The sequence below is a fragment of the Phodopus roborovskii genome, unplaced genomic scaffold (genome assembly GCF_943737965.1).
Source record: "Phodopus roborovskii unplaced genomic scaffold, PHOROB, whole genome shotgun sequence".
Taxonomy (NCBI): Eukaryota; Metazoa; Chordata; class Mammalia; order Rodentia; family Cricetidae; genus Phodopus; species Phodopus roborovskii.
This window is the reverse complement of record NW_026126540.1, coordinates 21,382,998-21,404,862: the sequence shown is the minus strand read 5'-3', so window position 1 is coordinate 21,404,862 and position 21,865 is coordinate 21,382,998. Positions and strand designations below refer to the sequence as shown.

The 21,865-nt window shown below is 42.9% G+C and overlaps 1 protein-coding gene across 13 annotated transcripts in view; it reads right to left on the bottom strand.

Annotated features, from left to right (window-relative positions):
• Positions 1–21,865, bottom strand: part of Arhgef11 (Rho guanine nucleotide exchange factor 11) — a 114,396-nt gene that overhangs the window by 21,251 nt on the left and 71,280 nt on the right. For 8 of the 13 annotated variants that reach the window (XM_051199012.1, XM_051199000.1, XM_051199009.1 and 5 more), the window contains 12 exons: positions 18,907–19,026; positions 17,016–17,061; positions 16,391–16,467; positions 15,438–15,575; positions 11,475–11,549; positions 11,155–11,256; positions 9,822–9,920; positions 7,928–7,970; positions 5,400–5,496; positions 5,164–5,286; positions 1,397–1,420; positions 200–344 (listed from right to left, as the gene is read on the bottom strand). In XM_051199012.1, coding sequence (XP_051054969.1) covers positions 200–344; positions 1,397–1,420; positions 5,164–5,286; positions 5,400–5,496; positions 7,928–7,970; positions 9,822–9,920; positions 11,155–11,256; positions 11,475–11,549; positions 15,438–15,575; positions 16,391–16,467; positions 17,016–17,061; positions 18,907–19,026 — 1,089 coding nt within the window. The remainder of the gene's footprint in view (positions 1–199; positions 345–1,396; positions 1,421–5,163; positions 5,287–5,399; positions 5,497–7,927; positions 7,971–9,821; positions 9,921–11,154; positions 11,257–11,474; positions 11,550–15,437; positions 15,576–16,390; positions 16,468–17,015; positions 17,062–18,906; positions 19,027–21,865) is intronic. The other 5 variants (XM_051199007.1, XM_051199011.1, XM_051199008.1 and 2 more) reach the window with 3 other exon arrangements.

Below are 21,865 nucleotides of genomic sequence, written 5' to 3'. Positions count from 1 at the left end.
CTTGCCTCTTCCCAAGACTGGCCTTAAATAAGTGACTGGAAAGCTGACTCAGGTTTACCCCCTAACGAACATGTTCTACCTACGGTCGGAGCTAGAGAAAGCAGGGGGATGTAGCTGGAAAGCTGAGAATGGCCTTCCTGTCCTATCTCAGCATGGAGGACTGCTCCAAGTCAGTTATGTTCTAGGGCAGTTCTGTTACCTTCTTGGTCTTAGGGAAGAAGGGTAGCCACTTGTCCTTGTCAGGAGCAGACTGGGCCTTTTCTGCTGTGCTGGAAGGTCTTGACTCTCGAAGGCGGATCCCAGCATGGCTCATGTAGGTATTAAGAGCAAAGTCCATGGGAGCACTGGAAGACAGGAGTGATGTGAACCAGAAAGGTCAAGTAATGGTTCCTAATAAAAAGTTGAAGGACCAAAACTCAGCTCAGGACAATATCCCCACAGTCCTCCCATGGAGAAGGAAAGGGATACTTATGAGCAAACATATTCAAAGAGAAGTATGGGTGGCTAGACATGATGGCAGTTAGAAGCTGGCCAAAAGCTCTTCATTGCTCCCACAGGAAATCCAAGCAATACTCTCTTCCCATGAAGGAATAATGGTCAGGGGATGGGAACACAAAGTTCCTAAAATATCAGGCCCAGAGGATAGGTTAAGTCTGTAGCCATACACACATGGGTATTTAAAGTAGGCATTGTGCCTTCTCCACCCTCCTCCCTGAGAACAAGGAGAAAAAGAGAAGAAAGGACCGCCAAGGCGCTTCTAATTGCCACAAATGAAACTGTTCAGAGCTCTGTGATCAAAGTGTATGTGGCCCTCAATTCAGTAGACGGATATCTATTCTGGGGAGCTAGTACAGTAGTGCTTCCACTTTGGCTTTGTGGCCCATCTCTTCCCTTACACAGAGTATGCAGGCAGGGAATGCAGACACACTTTAGGCTAACAAAAAAATAATAAGGCCAATATGTAGGATTTTAAAAAAAAAGTGCCAAGAAAGGAGATGTTTTCTCTCTGTTGGTGCCACCATCACGGACTGATTCTAGCACCATTGTTTTCTTGGGAGGTGAAATCTCTCTTCAAGGAAAGAAGTGGGAAGGGAGGCCCAAGGGTATTGTGGCTAGATAAACAGAAGCAGGTCTGGGAAATCAAGAGCTCAGGGCTAGCCTGTCACACCAAGAAGTAGACCTATATACCAAGCAGTGGTCCTTATGCATCGAGGATATGGAGCTTCTAAGTCTTGTATGCTATGGTTAGCTGCCTGGGAACTAAGTTTGCACAGACTCGTGTCCTATAATGTTACAGCTTTCTTGTGGGTAGCAGAAATGAAGAGCACAGGAGAACTCAACCCTACTTCTTCCCACCTTGAACGTCGCAAATGAACCACACCATGGATTTGCTCACCTCCGGTCTTCCTCATACTTGGACCTGTAATGAAAGAACAGATGACTTGGACTTTGAGACAGGCTATTCTCTGGGCAGAGGTTGGAAGTCATTTCTTGGAGGAAAAAGAAGGGTTGGTAGGGGATATAAGGTCATAGATCTGGAGCCTTTAATCTCAAGGATTAAACTGGCAATGATGACAATGACGTCTTTCTAGCACAAAGGGAGACACAGCAAATTCAATCTCTGTTCTCTGTGTCAAAGCACAAAGTTATCAGGAGGACAAGATGAAACCTGGAGACTGGATCCAGGCAGCAGCAACCAATGTTTGGGTATTACCATGGGCCAGACATTTTTATAAGCTATTTACACATAATCCATTAAATTTTCAAAATAGCCACAAGAAAGCTCCCATTTGTTAAAAGCAAATTACATTATTTTAAAATAAAAACTATTGTAAGCTGGGTTCCTAGAATCTCCAAAAAGGCACTGCTTGCATCCCAGAGGTAATTCATGCCATCTTACTAACTGAAGGCCAGGAGGCTGGATTGCAAAGGCCATACTTTCTGTGTGATTTTCTTTCTAATCCAGACTTCCTATCCCGCCTTCCCCTCCTTCTCCACATCTCTTTTCCTCTTTCTTTATTATTCATTAGTACTGGATTAATACTGGGGATTGAACCTAGGGTCTTGCACATGTTAGGCAATCAGTGTACCTCAGAGCTGTATCCTCCGTATTTATTTATTTATAAAATGTTGGTCCTACTGAGTTTGGCTTTAAACTCACTCAGTAGCCCAGGGAAGTCTTGAATTTTGTCTCAGCCACTCCGCCACCCCCCCCCTTTTTTTCCAAGACAGAATATCTTTGTGTATGTAGTCCTGACTATCCTGGAACTCACTTTGTTGACTAGGCTGGCCTTGAACTCATGGAGATCCATCACCCTCTGTCTTCCAAGTGTTTGGATTAAAGGTGTGCGCCACCACCTCCTAGTACCTCAGCCTCTCAAAGTAGCTGGGTTTATAGGCCTGTACCACCAGGCTTGGCTATCTTTTATCTTTTAGTGAGCTGGAACCCAGGGCCTTGCGCTCGTTAGGCAACTGCTCCACCACTGACCTGTAACCCAAGCTCCTGCTAGCCTATTTCTGTCACCACATGACAGATTCACACAAGTAGCTGTCTCTTCAGATCCGAAGACTGGTATGTCAAAGAGACCTCAGACTTAACATGTCCAAAACTGCTCCCTGTGTTATCAGTTGCACCTAGAGTGACTGACTCCACCAAGAGCTAATCTCTTCCCATAGCTTTCATGGCACTTGCTTTACTATCGTTTGTGGGGATTCCTATGGGGAGCCTTGTAACTGAACTTCTTAGCTTCCCATCTCTTCTACCCACAGTGCAGCCTCCTGCAGCTCCAACAGCTCCTCACTTGCCAAGACTACAATCTTCCCCACTGCTGCCCCCTCCTCTTACCTGGCTCCATCACTTACTTTTCCTCTGTTCTTTCTACACTGGTCTCATTACTGTTCCTCAAATGTTGAGCACGGTCTACCTGACTTCTTCTGTCTGCAGTGTTCTTTCCCAGACGTCAAGGGTAATTTTTAGTCAGTCTCCTCAACTGATTAAATACTAGTTTTTCCAGGTAGCTCATCTGGAGTAGTCTATATAAATCTGCAGTCCTGTTCTAGTTCCTCCCCCAGTGCTTGCTCTCTCTACCATACCACCAATCCACTTAATTCTTACATACTACTGTCTCCTTTCATCATTACATAAACCCCACTTTGCTCTCTAGATGCCTCCCGTAGGAGTGTTCGGCAAACAGTGGAAGCACATTTTATATATGCCAAACTGAAAGGCTCAGGTTATTGACTACCAAGGTCACCCATGCTAACATTTGTCATTTAGTAGGTGGGGCCCAGAGGGACAGAACAGATTGACTAAGGTCACTATTCAGCAACAATACCAGAAAGAAAAGCTGTCTAGGCTTAGAAGTCTAGCCATTACTTCTGCCCTGGGATTCAAATCATGCTTTAGAAAATGGGACTCCAAGGCTGGGGAGATGGCTCAGTGGTTAAGACCATTGGCTGCTCTTCTGGAGGACCTCAGTTTGATTCCCAGCACACACATGGTAGCTTACAACTGTTTGTAACTCTAGTTGCAGGGGACCTGACACCCTTTTATGACCTCTGTGGGCACTGCATGTACATGATATGATGTATGGACATACATGCAGGCAAAACATTCAAATACACAAAATCAAATTAAAAACAAACAAGAAACAGAAAACAATACTGTTGTGGGGTAAAAGGGCCAGCCAAAGAAACCCACTCTGGCTTTGAACCCAGAGCCAGTGAAAGAAACAAACCCTGGATCTCAAACCTGAGCCAGTGAAAGAAACACTTTATCTCTGAACCCAGAACCAAAGAAAAACACTTCGGTCGACTCTGAAAACAGAGCCGAAGAAATACACGTTGGCCCTAGAGGACCACAGATGGTGAAAGAAATACTCCTTAGCCCTGAAAATAAGAGCAAAAAAGCTAAAAAGGGCCAGGGAAGCAAACAGTTTGGCCTTGAAACCAGAGCCAATTCTGCTCTTGACCAACTAAACTATCTAATCTCTGAGCAGAAAAATTTCTCCCGGGGAAAACTCCACCCCTAGGAAGCTCTATATAAGCCCCTCTGCCTGCTCAGTTGCTGGTTGTGCTTTCCCACCCTGCAAAGAGGCAGCCACTCTCCTGGACTCTTCCTTCCCAAGTCTCTCTCTCAAGAGAGTCTTGAGTGAAGATCTTTATTCGCCATGCTGAAAAACTTGCTGAGACATCCCTTAGGGGACTGAGCAGAAAAAACTAACAACTTTTCACTGGAGCCAGAGGAGATTGCTACATTTCTGTCCCCTCTAGCAGACTGTAGCAGAAGTAACATCTTGGGCTGCAGCAGAAGAAGCTGTGGATAGCTCTGCTAGGATGTTCCTTTAGGGCAACAGAACAGAGCTCAGCTGTACTAGCTCTCTCTAATTGCTATACCCTAAGGGAGACCATCATCCACTGCACTCCAGCTTCAGCCATCACCTGACTTCCCCAACAAGTCAAGGATCCCTTTCCCTCCAGGGCTGAGCTTCCTATTGCAGCTCTAGCCATTCAGAGCTGTCCTGTTGTGGCTCTAGGTATAGCCTGGCTTCCTGACAAGTCAAGATTCCTTTCCCTCCAGAGCTGAGCTGTCCTATTACAGCCCCAGCTTCTAGAGCTTCCTATTGTGGCTCTACCCGCCAGAGCTGTCCTATTACGACTGTAGGTATAGCCTGGGTTCTCGTTAAGTCAGGGTACCTTTGCAGCTCCAGATCTGTAACAGTCACACTCATAACTGGAGAAGCACAGCAGGAGCAGCTGTCCCAAAGCTCCCAGGAAGGTGCTCTAGTTGTTTTCTGTTGTGTTTGTGAAAACATGGCTGCTTCCCTTAAGTCAGTGTGACCACTTCCTGAAGACACTTCACTCCCGGGGCAGGGGTGCAGTCTCACTCTAGTATCAGCCATAAACTCAGAGGAAAAGAAGGAGAAAGACCAAGAAAGGGCTAGAAAAGGGAAGCAGAAAGCTCTTGGAGCCCTGTATTGTCACAACCAGCAGTGAACTGTCAGCAGCTCTAGGCTTGAAAGTGGGGCCTGCAGCACAAGAAATCAGTGTCACCTGTTTTTTGGTGAAAGAGATCATTCAAGAAGTAGAAGGTAGAGAAGAGTCCTACAAGATCTGCCGATCTGACTGGGAAGCTCAAGGGTAACAGTAAAGTCGAATACTCACAGGATGTCTCCGAGGGCAGCCAGTTGCTTCTCAGCCATTTGGCGCTCTCGAATAGGGTCCCCATCCAGGTCTAGCAGGTCATTTTCACCATAGAGGCTGCCCAGCCCCAGAGTGCGTTTTGATCTACACCAGAGATACAACAGGAAACAAGTATCATACTGAACATGTGTGTACACAAAAAGGGAAATTCAGATACACACTCAGAGGCACACAGAACACTGAAGGGCTCTACAAACCTATAGTCATTGATCTGTTCCTGGATCTCTAGCATGACTGCCTCCTGAGCTTCACAGAGAACACTTCGAGGGTCCTCACCATTCCGCAGGCGCAGGTCTGTAGTAGGAGAGCAGGGAAGGCAGAGTAAGTGGGTGCTGGGGGAGGAGGAGATAACTTTTGAACGCCTCAAATGGTTTTTGCATCCTGTGATGCTGGGTGGAAAAACTGGCTTTCTGGAACATTAATCTGAAAGCGGTGGAGGCCTGAATTCCACCCAGTTAACATCTTTTTTTCTTATCCAATTAAAAATATATTTTACTTATTTTGTGTGTATGAGTGTGTATTCCTATTCCATCCACTAGACACACACATAGCTGTGGATAGTCAGGAAGATGATTTCTACTTCAGATGTATAATTGTGATGAATAGAAATAATACTAAGATATTTTTTCATTACTCAGACTTACACAGGAAAATTCTCAGCTACAAAGACAGCCTTTTACACCTTTAGTTGATTTTAGACTTTAGAGCAAATTCAAAGAAGATTGGTTGCCTCTGGATACGAATACACAAGGACAAGTTCCAGGTGTTTATTGATGAATCAAGGTCAGGGATGAAGCAACTTTGGTAGACGTAACCCCCTGCAGTAACTGACTTTCTGCACGTACTCCTGACCACTCAAGGTCTAGTCAACTGTTTTAGTGTTTATGTCCTGGATTTCAACGCTAAGTTAAGTTATTGCTTACTTAACTCACCATGCCCAGTCAGTGTGACCTCTCTAGTCTGAGAGAAACTGTGTGATTAGTATAGTTGTATTCCTTATCGTTTACTCAAGAAGTGCTGTGTGATCCTGGAAATGTGATTCATATTTGTTCAGAGGCTTTGCTGTTAGAGGAGAAGTGTGAGAGATGTAGAAGGAGGTCAGTAAATAAGTGAATGAATGAGAGAATGTGTGTGAATGTGAGCATATGTGTGAGTGAATAAGTGAGTGAGTAAATGATATAGGAGAGATATAGCAGATGTGTGAAGAAATGTAAGAGTAGAGAGAAGAAGTGTACATACAAGAGGTGTGGAGAAAAGAGACAAAACTGTATGTAGAGATGTAACTGTGTAAGAGACTGTCAAGAAAGAGAGATTATTCAAGATGGAGCAAAAGAGAAAGTTACCATCAGAAACATGTTTCCTTATTTACCCTCAGATAGAAAAGTCTAACCCTTAGCAAAGAATTTTTTTCTGCTGCTCTAAAGGCATTCTTTCTGCTACCTTGGTCCAGTTCTAGGAGCTGGCCTCCCCAGCCTGAGGTAATGTGGCTAGGAATGATCTTGAACTTCCGATCCTCTTGTCTCTACCTCCTGAATGCTAGGATTAGAGGTGTGCCACTACACCTAGTTTATGGAGTACTGGGACCAAACCCAGGGCTTAGTGCATGTTAAGCATGCATTCTACCAGCTGAGCTGCATCCTCAGCTCCAAGATGGTATCTTCTTTACACAGCCTCAATTATTCTGCAATTGGAAGGAACAGCATTATCATCCAGTCCTTGGTCCTCACTCCAACTCCTGGCATTTGTTATGGAACTCAGCTTCCTAGAATCAATCAACTGAAAAGTCCTCTCAAAACAGTATTCCAACCCATAGCTAAATACTGAGCTGAACTCCTGGAATCCAGTTGCAGAGAGGGAGAAGTGATGAGCAAAGGTGTCAAGACCAGGCTGCAGAAACACACAGAGACAGCTGACCTGAACAAGGGGGAGCTCATGGACTCGAGACTAATAGCTGAGAAACCAGCATAGCAGTGACCCAGACACCCTGAACGTGCATCTCAGTTAGAAGGCCTGGGTAGTCTATGGGACCTCGACAGTGGAACCAGGATGTATCCCTGGTGCACAAGACTTTGGGAGCACATTCCCTATGGAGAGATACTCCCTTAGCCTAGAGACATGAGGGAGGGTCAAGGCCCTACCCAGAACGATGTGACAGATTTTGATGATCCCTCCTAGAAGGCCTCACCCTCCCTGGGGAGTGGTGGGGAATGGGAGCGGAGGGTTGGGGAGTGGCATGGGAGGATGGGAGGGAGAGGGAACTGGGATGGACATGTAAAATAAAAAAAAAAAAATAGTAAGACAAACAAAAAACAAAAATCAATATTCCAGAGGTTCTGATTTAGCAGGTAGGATGGAATAAGGCTTGGTCTCTGTAATTTTACATGTTACCTTCAGCAATCTGTCCCTGGTTAAGTCTAATTTTCTTTTCATACAAGTGAGCCTACAAGATAAGGTTCAGAGGTCCCATGGAAAGCTGGCAGAAATGAGCATATGTCTCCTAATTCTAATCCAGTATCTTCCTATGTCAGGACAGAGAGAGTTCTCGGTGGTATCTAATCAAGCATGTTCTAAGTGTGAAGTGTTTTGTAGTAACCATCTATGGATTCTGTCCCTTAGTAGAGGACAGTTACCCAGGGACAGGGACTATGTCTTTCTCTGGTGTTTCCCGAGTGTTTAGTATAAGAAAGGCAGTAAAAAAGGCAACCTGACCCATGAATCAACTCACCGATTTCAGCCTGCAATATCTCAGGGATCTTCACTCTGAGAGGCTACAAAAACAAGAGTGGGGGCAGGTAATGAGTTTGCAAGCACCAAGCAGACTGACAGTACGCAGGTACACAGGGCCTGATAATGTTATTTTTTTTCTCTTGTCTCCACCAACCCTTCCCCCTTTTCTCTGCTGGATTTGAATTCTAGGCTAGGACTTTGGGAAACGGCACATGAGTTTATAAGACAAGTTGATACTGTGTTCTAAGGGTGACCCCGTGGTTGTTTACTCTGAAGCATGGAATATAGAATGGCACGTTCTAAAACTGGACCACTGTTAAATTAGCTGCTAGACTCTTCTTTGCTACCAGCGGAAACCGGGTATGTGTCACCTAGCTCTGCACTTAGTATAAGACTCTGGCATGTACCCTTAACTCTTTTGCCACATGGCTAGGTATTGATAGGTTTTATAAATGATGGCAGAGAGTACTTGGCAGCTCTAATCTACTTGAGATACACTGAAGGCAGTAAATGTAAAACACTGAGGAAAACCAAATTTCTCAACCTCATTAGCCCTAGTAGCTAACTGTGACAAGATAAAATCATGTTGGAATTAGTTTGGTTGATCAGATTATAAAGTTAAGATAAGGAATGTCAACTGCAGGCAGATGCTCCAGGTGGGATCCTGACACTTCCTGGAGAACCCAGTTCAGATGCAGAGAGGCTCGCTCTTCCCCCACACTACAGGCTTTCCCTCTCGACTCCTCCTTTAGGGAATGACTGCAAGTCTAGCTGGATCTTTCCTTGCCTCACTGATCCAGATCACCTGATGTTCTTGGGCCCGTCTCTTCACCCAGGTAAGGAAAGGCAGACAAGATCTGGAGAGTGGTTAGAACCCTCCATCTCAGTGGTTCCCAACCACCCTAATGCTTTGACCCTTCAATACAATTCCTTATGCTGTGGTGATCCCCAACCATAAAATTATTTTTTGTTGCTACTCCATAACTGTAATTTTGCTACTGTTATGAATCGCAATGTAAATATCTGTGTTTTCCGATGGCCTTAGGTGACCCCTGTGAAAGGGTCATTTGATGACCCCTTTGGGTCATGTGAAGAAAGGTAGTATACATTCTGTATGTGGAACTAAAGAGACATACAGAGGAGATAAATCCTTTAAATTAAAATATTTTATTTTATGTGTTTAGGTGTTTTGCCTGTGTGTATGTCTGTGCAACATGTGGGTGGCTAGTGTCTATGGAGGTCAGAAGAGGTGTTATATCACCTGGAACTGTAGCTACAGATGTTTGTGAGCTACTATGTGGGTGTTTGGGAACCAAACCTTGGTCCCCTGGAAGAGCAATGTATGCTCTTAGCCACTGAGCCATCTCCAGCCCTAGGAGAGAAAGATCTTTGAGAGGTAGGAACAGAACCCAGGGATCCTAATTTCTTAGAGAGCAAAGGTCTTTAAAAGCCTGTCTCTAACTTTCTGGTGGTGATGACCCCCTATGAGAACATGCACCTCGCAAAGGCTCCCTCATCCCTCTCCAGAAGAGGAAACAGGAGAAGCATGCCTGATACAGAGCCGTGATTCCTACTTTATGATGTGAAATTCCCAGGACGCTATAGAATCCCCAGGGTCGTCAGCCGTGCATGAACAGTAGCGTTGTGTGTTGGCTGCTTCACTGTCCTGTCAGCCCACAGGAGGAGAAGGAAGCTGACAGAAGGTGCTCCTCCAGGAGGAAGCAGCCCTGAAAGTACCCATTCAAGATGAGTGGGAACCATCCCAGAAACACACTTTCGTTTAAAAACAAAAAACAAACAACCTGTCTCTACTTGGCTTGAATATTTTCTTTTGTTTTCCTCTGCTTGTGATGCAGAGTATAGAATTGTAATCTAACCCATGACAGCCTTACCGCATTTTTCTCTAGGAAAATATTCCAGATGTCTTTCCCCAAACTTCGGGAATCTTTGGGATTTGTCTGTTGATAAACTTCTGAACACAAATAAAAAAGCTAGAAAGACAGAGAAACTGGGTTAGAGCAGTGGATCTTCATCAGGGGTGACTTTATCTGGAGGATGTCTAGTAATATCTCAAGACATTTTGAGTTGCTGAATTTACTAGGGAATTGTTCCTTCTGTCATCTAGGGATAGAGTTCAGTAACTGGCTAAATATCCCCAAACTAAGATCTCCTCCCACAACAAAGAATTCCCTAGTCTAAAATGTCAACAATGTGGACACTAACAAACTTAAGCAATTTCAGTTTCCTTCCTATGAGCACATTTCAGGTTGATTACTCCTTTATTCTGTCTCCTTCCACATTTGACATTTTTAGTGGTATCTTCACTTGTTTATGTATTGTTTCTGAAGGGATTTTATTTTGCTTCTCTTGGTGATGTGCTTTGTCTTTTTCAGAAATGCTTCTAAGACATCAGCTTTTGGGACTAAACAAACAGGTATTCAATGAATGAGCAAATTAATGTTCATTCTGAACTCTAACTGTAGTATTTCCAGAAAAAACAAAAACAAACAAACAAATCCCCCCCCCCCCCAGCAACTCATCCCTTGGTCTAGAGGCTTATTCTGAAGAATACAACACCAGCCATCCTCTACCATCAGCCCTTACTTCTATGCAGCTAGGCGGAATGAGAGGGTGAAGACTCTGTGCCCACCTTGGGGCACTGTGGACTTCATTCATTTTCTTGAATGTTTTTTGTTTGTTTGTTTCTTTGTTTTTTTGAAGTCAGCGTATCATTGTGTAGCCCTGGCCTAGAACTCAATTTGTAGACTAGGCTGGCTAGTCTACAAATTGAGTTAAACTCAGAGAACATCTTCCTTTCTTTCCTGAATGCTGAGATTGAGGTAGGCACCACCAGCCCTGTTGGCATTTCTTCATGCCATCAACTTTTAGCCCCTGCTAAATTTTTTTAAAGCAACATTGTAAATCTGCAAGGGTGATTCTCTGAATTCCTTAATTTCATTTAAAAAAACCCTGACTCCCTTAACTGATGAAGCCATGACAGTGTTCCTGGCCTAGGTCTTTTTGATATTCCTCAGGTATGGCTAGCTGCATGATACAATACGTTTCATCTTCTTTTCTGTTTTGTTTCTGTCCTGGAGATGTCTGACTTTGCCTATGGAGCTGATATAAAAGCTAGATACACAAAAGAGATCAGGCATGGTGGTCAGAGATTCTCTCTGTTGAGCACAAGCAGGCACTCAAACAAGACTGACATTTGTGACTTACCAGTGGACCAGGGTCTGCCTGAGAGAAGATGTAACGTAGAAAAACTGCCAGATGAGCTGGATGTGACTTCAGTTTTTCAAGATCTTGGAAGATGATGTCACTCTAGAAAGCAGAAAAATTGAGAATGACGGAGGTGCAGAGACAGAAGACAGTTAGCAAACTTTATTCCCAAGCTCTCTACTTTCTGGGCTGTTAGCTGAGCCTCCATCCTCATAGGGTCATTTCATATCTGGTGCCAATCAAACTGCTTCCAATCAAGGGTACTCTGGGTAAAGTAAGGGAGGAAGATAGATACAAGGAGTAAACCAGAAAACTGTTACCTCATTGTTGAAATAACCTGGGTCATAATCTTCCTCTGGGCCAATAATCAGAGGCTTTGGACTTTGATCTACACCCTGAAGGAAAGAGTTGAGATGTAGAGATGAAAAGTTATTGAAGACATGGATTCAACTTCCTCAGTGGCGTCTGTTTAGGAGCCTAACTCTAAAAAGGCCATTCAGGTCTAACTACCCCTGAGGTTCAGCACAGATGCATACACTTCCACTTGCAGAAAGCCAACTGCTTCTGGGTGGGTCACAGCAGACACAGAGCAGCCTGGTCACATAACACAGGAACATGGGAAATAGGAAAAAATGCTCTTTCTATTTGCAAAGGATGAGGAATGAGTGCTCTTTAACAAAGAGCTGACAGCACCTACTGGACTATTGAGTTGGAGACTTGTGTTTTCCTCAATGGCCAAATCACCACCGTTTTCCCTGAACACACTCTCCAAATCTAATACAACTACCATAGTGCTGCTGACTAGTGTGGACAAGCAAGTACATGGATTAGTAACTGCTAGAGACACCAGAGCAGCAGATCCACCTCTCTATCAATGGGGAAGGATGGGGCTGATCTTCCTCAAACACCAGCATTCATTATTTCCCTTGTCTGCCTAGCAATCTATGGTAGATCCCTATCCCTGTTAAAACTCTAACTCTTCACCCTGGCTTTTTTCCCCCTCTGTCCATGAATTTTAATAAAATACTAATCTTAACTGACATAACTAGTATTGACTCCAAGAGACTTCACACTACAGAACTTTGCAAATGCTTAATAGGTCAGATTCTTCTAAAGGTTTCCCGAGCTACTAAATTTCTTTTCTTTGTTTATTTGTTTGAGACAGGGTCTCACTGCATAGATCGAGCTGAACTGGAACTCACTATGTAGGCCAGGCTACCCTCAAACTCACAAGATCCTCTTGCCTCTACAACCCAAATGCTGAGATTATCAACTTCCTTTTTTTCCTAGTGATTACATTTCCCCGCAATTTAGTGATTCTCTAAGCAAGGCTTTGCTTCTGGAACCTACTTATTTTACTCATCCACTTTCTCAAGGGGATCTCCCTAACACTTTTATCTTTTGTTTTTCTGGCCAGTCACCCACCTCTAACACCAGGATCACCGAGAGACCCTGAAAGCACCAAATGGATTGGAGGAGGGGGGCCCTTAGAGCCTCCACATACTCAAAGCCACAGTTAGGCTGACAAGCTGCATTTCTACTTTCAGACACATCCCACACCCTTCAATCTTGTAACATCTAGTCTTTGAGGCCCATGCTATCTAGATCCCCTAGAATTTCTGGAAAAAAACACCTAAAGACTAGATTTTAGCTTGTTTGGGGAGAACTTTTGAGAAGTAAACTTATTTTTAAAAAGTTTCTGTACAAGTATGTATGTGTAACTCTAGTTCTAAGGGATTTGACACCTTCCTCTGAGTATGTATGTGACACATACATACATACATACATTCATACATACATACCTATCTACCTCCAGGCCAAACACTCATACACATAAATAAATAAAATCTTAAAAGATCCACCAACTGCTGGGATTAAAACTGTATACCACCATGCCCAGCTTACATTATAAAATTTTTTACTGAAAATAAAATCAATTAAATACTAATGGATTCTACTTCATTACAATAAACTTTTTTTTTTTTTTTTTTTTTTTTTTTGAGACAGGGTTTCTGTGTATCTTTGGAGCCTGTTCTTGGACTCACTTTTTAGACCAGGCTACCTTTGAATTCACAGAGATTCTCCTGCCTCTTCCTCCCAAGTGCTGGGATTAAAGGTAGGTGGCACCACTACCCGGTTATAAATACTGTTTTTGACCTTTACTATTGCCATAGTGATTCACTAAAAAGTGATGGCTCCCAGTTTGGAAATAACACCTCTGAATTTCCTTACATCAATGTCCTCCAGCATAAGAAATTTATCACTGATTGATTTGGGTGATTTCATGTAAAATGATATTTGGTGAGGTTAGAATCATTTAAGGAGGTACCTAGACATGACATTAAACAGCAGTGAGTCAAACAAACCCTTTCCTCCTAAAGTTGCTTTTGGTCATGGTGCTTCATCACAGCAAGACAGTTATGAACTGTCATGTGGATGTTGAGAACCTAACTTGGGTCTTCTGGAAGAACAGCTAGTGCTCTTGACTGCTGAACCATCTTTCTGGCCCTGAGTTCTATGTAATTTTTATAACTCATGATACAGTCACATAGTTTGGGAAGTGAAATGATATAAAAGGGTAAATAAATAGAAAGTCTCTCAACTTCCATCCTGAGACTCCATCAGCTTCTCATGCTTTCATCCAGAGATAGCTCATGAAGCAGGCAGCCTTTTAACGTAAATGTCAACTTTCTTTCTCCTGAATTTTGATCTTTCTAGATAAGGCTTTACAAAATAACTTCTAAAACATGTATGCTACTTTACTGAAGGTGGGGTTTAACTGAGTACACCAGACCCAAAATAAATGATAAATAGGTGTTTATTAGGGAAGCACTTATACAGATAGGAGCAAATAACTGCCGCAGTCTTCCTGCTCCAGAAAATGCAGTCTCTGCCCTTCTGATGCTCTCCATATGAGCCAGCCCCTCCTCTACCTTATAATGGGTCACGTCTGCCCCTGAAACCACGCCCAAAGGGTATGGCCACCACTACAAGTTCTTTGGCAAGGCAAGATGACACTACACGTTACTTACAATTATCTTCATTTACAGTGTGGGATGCTGGTTTTAATTTTAATTTAAAATATCCTCTAAAATGAATTTAAGCTTAAGAAAGCAAGTTTAGCTTGGCATGGGGGTAAACACATGTCTTTAATCCTAGTACCCCAGGAGCAAAGTCAGGCAGATATCTTCGAGTTTAAACTCAGCCTGGTCTATAGTCAGCTCCAGACCAGTCAGTGCTACACAATGAGATACTGTCTCAAGCAAGCAACTAACCAACAAAACAAACAAGAGATATAAAGAAGAAATAAGCTTGAAGAAAATACATTATGAAGGAAATAACAATATGCATCTGGAATGTGGATTTGGAAAAAAAAATCAGTGCAGTGGTGAATTTTACAGAATACTGTCTGGAGTCACTGTCTTTGTTTGTTTGTTTGTGTTTTGTTTTGTTGGTTTTTCAAGACAGGGTTTCTCTGTCTTGTTTTGGAACCTGTTTTGGAACTAGCTCTGTAGATCAGGCTGGCCTGGAACTCACAAGAGACCCACCTGTCTCTGCCTGCTGAGTGCTGGTGCTGGGATTAAAGGCGTGTGCCACTAATGCCCGGCTGGAGTCTATCTGTACTATGACAGGCAATCCTACCGATGGCTACACAGCTCAGGTTCTCTGCAGAATTTACCTTTAGCCAATGTCCATCTTTCTGAAATATTCCCTTGTCTCTGGACCTAATCCCACCTTTGAGAGGGAGCCTTTCAGTCACTTTTTGCACTCTTTGAGAAACCCAAGGTGGGGCTTGGAAGGAAAGATTCCAAGCATGTTGAACTTTTGTTTTCTGTCTTAGGATTCCAGTTATAAGTCTTATTACTTAATACACAAAATGGGTTTCATTATGACATTTTTATACATATACATCACTGTTTCTCTCTGTTATTCACCCTCTTGTCCTCAGTTTTGACTGAAGCAAAGTTTTGCCGAGGGAAGATGAATATTCTGAACAGACATTATTTTTTATACTATCCAGACATTAAAAGACCCACCAGCTGTCTTTTCCTTAACTTCTTTGTTCTGACAGACACATCATCTACTGACTCTTCACACAGAAACCGATCTACATAACTTCCTTATTACACTGTGTTCATTCTTCTCTATTTGCTCTCTAGGAGCCTATCTCAAATTGTGGGTTGCCAGAGTAGGGTTTAGTCTGACTCTAGGCTAGGCGATAACCCTAGAGTGAGCCCTAGTTGTGAAAGAAGAAAGACAAACGGGTGGATCCCATCTCTCACCTGGTCGTTGGGTGGGGGCACTAGCACATCGGAGCCCTGTCGCCTGTGGTGCTGGGCCACTCTGGCCAGGATTACAGGGGAGGTCTGAGGGCTGTCTAGTCCAGGATCTGACAATACTGAGTTCCGATTCATCAATGACTAGAGGAAGAGAATTATGTGATAAGGAACCTCATTCAGACAACTCTCTGGGCTCAGCTTGCTTTGTAATGATGACCACAATGACACCCATAACATTCTTGACTATGTACTACTCCACTAACTTTCTAACAGCTCTCTGAGGGAGACTCAAACCACTTTTTACACAGAGAACCAGGTCTCAGGAAGGTTATGAGACTTACCGAAGGCCAAAGGGCTTTGTAGTATATATTCAATCAGGAAGTCCCAGTCACAGTTCACACACTTCATTGCCGAGTATATCGCCTCTCATGTATGCGAACTATAGGTTTCTTAGGCCCATACTACATCCCACCACTTTCTGGTGACTTTCCCACATATTTCCCATATTTCTTTTATAGATATCCAGCATCCTCCCACCAATAGTCAGTCACCAGCAGTCAGAAAAGGGAATTCCAAATGTTACCTAACTTACATTTCTAGTACTTATTTCCATGTTTAATGAGTCTGGCAAAATAGATATTTTACTGTTGTCATCATCCTTCCCCTCATTTTATCCTTCCTTATCCAGTTTTTCACCCTACACTTTACACCACAACAGAACCAATCAACTGTGATAAAATATAAGCCAGATGTGGTGATCCAGCATGAGGATGCATGTCAAAGCCACTCAGAATGTGAACACAGTGACTAAATCCCTAGAGCTAGACTTGTGGAGGAGGTATCCAGATGATGGGCCGGGGCCTTCAGTGGCCAGTAAGCAGCAAAGCCTTCTAGTGTCCAGGGGTGGGACGTTGAACGCAGACTTTTTAAATGAGCCTGTGCCTGCTGGCACTCACCTCACTGATGGAGGGAAAGCGTTCTGTGCCAGAGTCCAAGCCACTGTCTGCTTCCTGGGAATCCAGAGAGAGGCGGCCTGAGAAGAAACCAGTTTAGACAGTTTTGAAAAGATCTCAGGTCCAAGTGAAAAACAGCCTTTATTGTGGGCACTACACAGGAAGGGGAAAGCTGCCATCTTCCCTTCTTTTGCTAGCTGTCCTTCAACTCTTTCATCCCACAACCTCTGGGTTCTCCTGGAACACTAGTCTTTTACTCTCCCCATATCCAGCTTTTGCCTACTTCTGCATCTGGACACAGAACATGTTACCACCTAAAATAAGACTGTATGTAGTCCTCTGACAGCTATTCTTTATTATTCTTCAGATCATTCCTAACCCTCTTTTGGTCACTACTCCTCTTCACAAGAATTTGTTAAACTCCTAGATGCCACAAGCTGTCAAGCAAGTGCAGTCTGGACCCGTCACCCAGTAGCTCCTGTTTCTCACTTAGCCATCACTTATTTCCAAACTTCCAACTGCCCTGTATACTAATATCACTCTTTCCTCATTATTCTAGAATCTGCCCCATTGGGTGAGACCAACACAGAAGAACCCTCATATATACCAGAGGACAATGGGGATTTACCTTCAGACGTTCTCTGGCTGGTGTCACTATAGAGTGGAAGTATGTCCTAAAAGAGAAAAGACCAGATGGTGGGACACTTCATTGAACTCCCATTCCTATTCCTTCTTCCAACCAGAGCCATGTTTGCTTTACTGCCTGAGAAATGCCCAGCTTCATGTGTATAGTCTGAGAAGGTGCTGATCCCTAATGGTGGAAAAGGAGCTTTACCATTATTGTAAATATTAACAAAAATCTCCCTGCACTTATCACCCTGAACTTCAAAACTTCAAAGCATTTACTACGCCTTATTTGGGTTGGATACAGGGAAGGGTTTTCTAACCATCAAGAATTAAAAAAAAAAAAAAAAAAAGACATCCTAAGCCTGCACTAAGGAACGATGTTAAACATCTGTGTCAGGGCTGGAGAGATGGCTCAGCAGTTAAGAGCACTGGCTGCTCTTCTAGAGGACCTGAGTTCAATTCCAAGCACCCACATGGCAGCTCACCACTGACTGTTAACTCTAGTTCCATGCGACCCAGCACCTATGGCAAAACATAAATATAAACAAACAAACAAACAAACAAACAAAAGATTTGTTTAAAAAACCATGCGAGTATATGGGGAGTATCGGTGTTGGCATGGAGCTCAGTGCCCCAGCCACTGTAGAACTGTGCACAAAGCACTTTCCTCAGCTGCATTCAATCTTACAGCAACCAGGCAGAGGAGGTTATTCCCATGTTACAAATAAGGAGACAGAAAGAAGCTCAGATGTTTACTAATCTTTCTGAGCCACATTCTAAATAAAAAAACAGAACAAAAACAAAAACCAAACAAAAACCTCAGGGCTAGAGCTTGTCCTGATTCGCGGCTCAGTCTCAGAATTCATGTTGCACAGATAGATACCAACAGTGGCAGCAGACACACACACACACACACACACACACACACACACACACACACACACACACGGTGCTAGTGACATGCTTCAGTTCTGGCAATGCCTTACTAGGTAGATTCTGTAGCATTCTTCTATAAAAAAAAAAAAAACAAAGAAAGGCTCTTAGTGGTTAAGTTACTTGGCCACAAGTCTGAAAGCTGAGGGGAAACTAAACCTGGTAATCAAAACTAGATGGTCTATGTCCATAATCTAAGACTCTACCATATGATATGAAAATTCCTTCAGAAAAATGAATTTTTAAAGTTTATTTGCCTATTTTTACCAAATGCTGACTAGAACAGTTTAAAAAGAAAGCCAGATGCCTTAAACAAACTAAAAAATATTTTTAAAAGGTTTATTTATTTTTATTTTATGTGTATGGGTATTTTGTATGGATGTACATTTGTGTACCATGTGTGCAGTGTCCATGAAGGCCAGAGAAGGGACTGGGACCTCTGGAAGAGCAGCCAGCGTGCTGAACTGCTGAGCCATCTTCCCAGCCCCACCTTAAACCACATCTATGGGTTTGGGAAACGACTGCTCTTGGATATCATAATTTCCTAAGGTGGGTTCTTACTTACCCAAAGAACTGAGGTTTGATGGATATAAGCAAGATAGTAATAGTATAGGATCCTTAGCTAAGGCTGACTTTGGGAAGCACTTGTGTCTCTTTGAGGATCCTTAAAGAAAATGCTACTGGATGAATGCAGAGTAGGAGTACACACCTTGAGGAAACTATTCAGAAGGGAAGAGTAATTAGCAGATTAGAGCAGACTAATTTATTTATATTTCTTCTTTTCAGTAGGAGGGCATGAAACAGGCTGTGTCTCTATGGTATCTCTAGTAGGTACTGCAATAGTGCTCCCACTCATTGGTGCCATGGACCAAGAGGCTTTCTGCCCTGCTTTCCTCCTCCTACACTAGTCCCTCTGCATGGTGCTGTTCCTGGAGCAATGCCTACTACCACTCACTCACCACTAAGCCACCAGTCTCCTGCTGGATCTTCAGCTGTAACTGAGTGACTCGCCGCCGGGCACCTTCGATTTGCTCTTCTAGCAGGCTGGCGGGGTTCCGACTATACACCTCACAGATACGCTAGGGTGGGGTGAGGAGAAAGAGGAGGAGGAGAAGAAGGGGGCAAAGGTACAGGAGTGGTTAGTAGAAGATAGATGACTTAATAGCAGCAGGAACAGGCAGTTATCACAAAACAAAGAGAAGAGATTTCTGTCTGCTAGTAGATGCTTGTTATTTCAGCATCATTTAGGATCAGAAAACAGGGGTGACTGATGAGAAGCAGAATGTATGAAACAGCTAAAGAAAGGAAAAAAAACTAAAACACCAAACCAAAAGGCCTTCCTTAATCTGACCTATTTTTTAAGGGCTGGATGAGGTCCCTCATCATACATGAGATCTGAGATCTTCCTCAGCTTGCACTCCAGATCACTACACAGAAAATGTTAGGGAAAATACAACATAATGAAAATTTCAAGTAAGGAGAGGAAAGGCTTAATTAGAGAAGCCAGAACCCTTGCTTCATTAGAAGCGTCTTAAAAGCAGGCACCGTTCTACCTGTCCTAAAGTATTTACAAGCATGCAGCAGAATGGGAGTACAGGGCTGAGGAGATTGACATTAGGTCTTGGCACCTCTATGTACTAGCTGTGTAGGATTGGGCAAGCTTGAATGTCAAGAATAGAGAGGACAGATTCAGTAACACGCTTGCCAGAGTGACTGTGGCAATGATCTGCTAGAATATATAGCAGCTATTAATGTTTTTGTACAAAAGGAATCAGCAGCAAAACTCGCTAAAAGATGTTAGGTTTATATAGGAACTGACTTCATCTGAAGCTTCTTGCTACCTGCCAACCTTGTTAAAATTCCTTACATTTTAAATTTATCTTTTCCATCCCTGTCTCAGCAGATAGTATTATCTGAAAATAACTTTTCCAACATGACTCCATTTCAGAACATCTGCATCATCTCTTCTGACTAAGTCAAATTCTTTACCACTCTGAACCACTGACTACGTTGAGTGTTTCATTCAGACACCTTTAAAATCTTTTTCAAGCTGGGTGGTGGTGGCACAAGCCTTTAATCCCAGCACTGGGGAGGCAGAGGCAGGTGGATCTCTGTGAGTTCGAGACCAGCATGGTCTACAAGAGCTAGTTCCAGGACAGCCTCCACAGCTACAGAGAAACCCTGTCTCAAAAAAAAAAAAAAAAAAAAAAAAAAAAAAATCTTTTTCACATGGTTCTGCTGTCCCTTTATCCTACCATTTAAAGGACATCTAAGTTCCCTAGTTCCCTATATTAAAACCAAACTCCCACAATAAAATTATTTCTATCAATCAGACTGTTTTTAAGCCACAGCCCATTTTTTTCTTCCTTTCCCCATCACCCCAGCGGCTAGCCTTTGAAAGATCAAACAGCAGCAAACAATGTGGTTATCAAAGGTTGGTACAATGCCAGACTCACACAAAATTTCAATCAATGTTTAGATGTCTCTCTGATTTGGTGCGTTGATTTTAGCCAGATCCCAACTACACTGTTGCTGAGGACACCCCAATCTTCTTTCTCCACAGCTGTCTACCTGAGTGAGTGACACAGGCACGCTTAAGCCAGACCAAAAGCTGACCTTCATTTCTCTCCTGTGACCTTTTGATTCCACCCATGGAACCTAGGCACCCAACTTAGAGCAATCTTTTACTCTTTTTTCCTCCTGACTAGATGGTAAGTTTCCCCAATGTGGCTTCTGAGACGTCTCTTTCCTGTTACAACTTCTAATTCTTGTCAATTCTGTCATCTTCTCCACCACCAAGGTTTCCTTATGTCAATTCAATTAACACGCACTTAAATATTTTTTATTTAGTGTGTGTGTGTGTGTGCGTATATATGTATGTGCACTATGTATGTGCAGATGCCTGCAAAGGACAGAGGAGGCATTTGATCATTGGAAATGGAGTTATAGGCAGTTGTGAGTGGTCTAATGTGAGTGCTGGGAACTGAACTCTGCAAGAACAGCAAGTACCCTTAAGTACATTTAAAGGCAGAATCATCTTCTCCAGCTCCAAAGGCACACTTCTCTCAAGAGGAATGACTTGAAATTTTTGAACAGTTTCCAGTCTTTAGGAAAACTCCATGATCTTTAAGTGACCCAAATCACTTTCCAACCACTGTCTGGGACCTGTAAGCAGTCACTGTCACCCCGCCTCCCAGACTTTCCACCCTCTGGTAACTAGGAGTCTACTTTGTCTCTGAGCATTTGCCTATTCCGAACATTCTATATAGCTGGAGCTACAACATTTGTGAGCCTGTCTGCCTTCTTTCATTTAGTATGCCTTCCTTCAGGGTTCTTCCATTTATAGCATGCATCAGTAAGTACTCCATTTTTATTTTTTTTTTAATGGTTAAATATCCTACTTTGTTGTAGATATACCACATTTTTCTGTCAGTTGAAAGACTCTAGGTTGTTTCCTTTTGGCTATTACATACAGAGACAGTTGCCATGAATGTCATGTTCAAATTTTTGTGTGAATATGTATTTTCAATTCTTCTTTGCATTTTCTAGGAGTGGATTTACTGGGTTACACAGTATGTGTGTTTAACATCGGGATGAACTGCCTAATGTTTCCCCGTGACTGTATTATTTTATATTCCCACCATCAGTGATGTAAACAGATTAGGATAGTGATCTTGTAGATAAAACATAAACAAGTATTTCTCAGGTTTGTCTATGACCTTTGCCAGCATTCGACTTTCCATTATATTGGCTATAAGAGTTCTAGTATCTAGTTCCCCATCTTTTCACATTATTATTGGCCATTTGTAGTTCTTTAATGGTTGTTTTTAGAACTGTTTTTTTACTACATAACTTAGGCTGGCCTCCAAATTACCTCCTTTCTGCCTCAGACTTCCAAGTGTTGGAATTACAGGCATA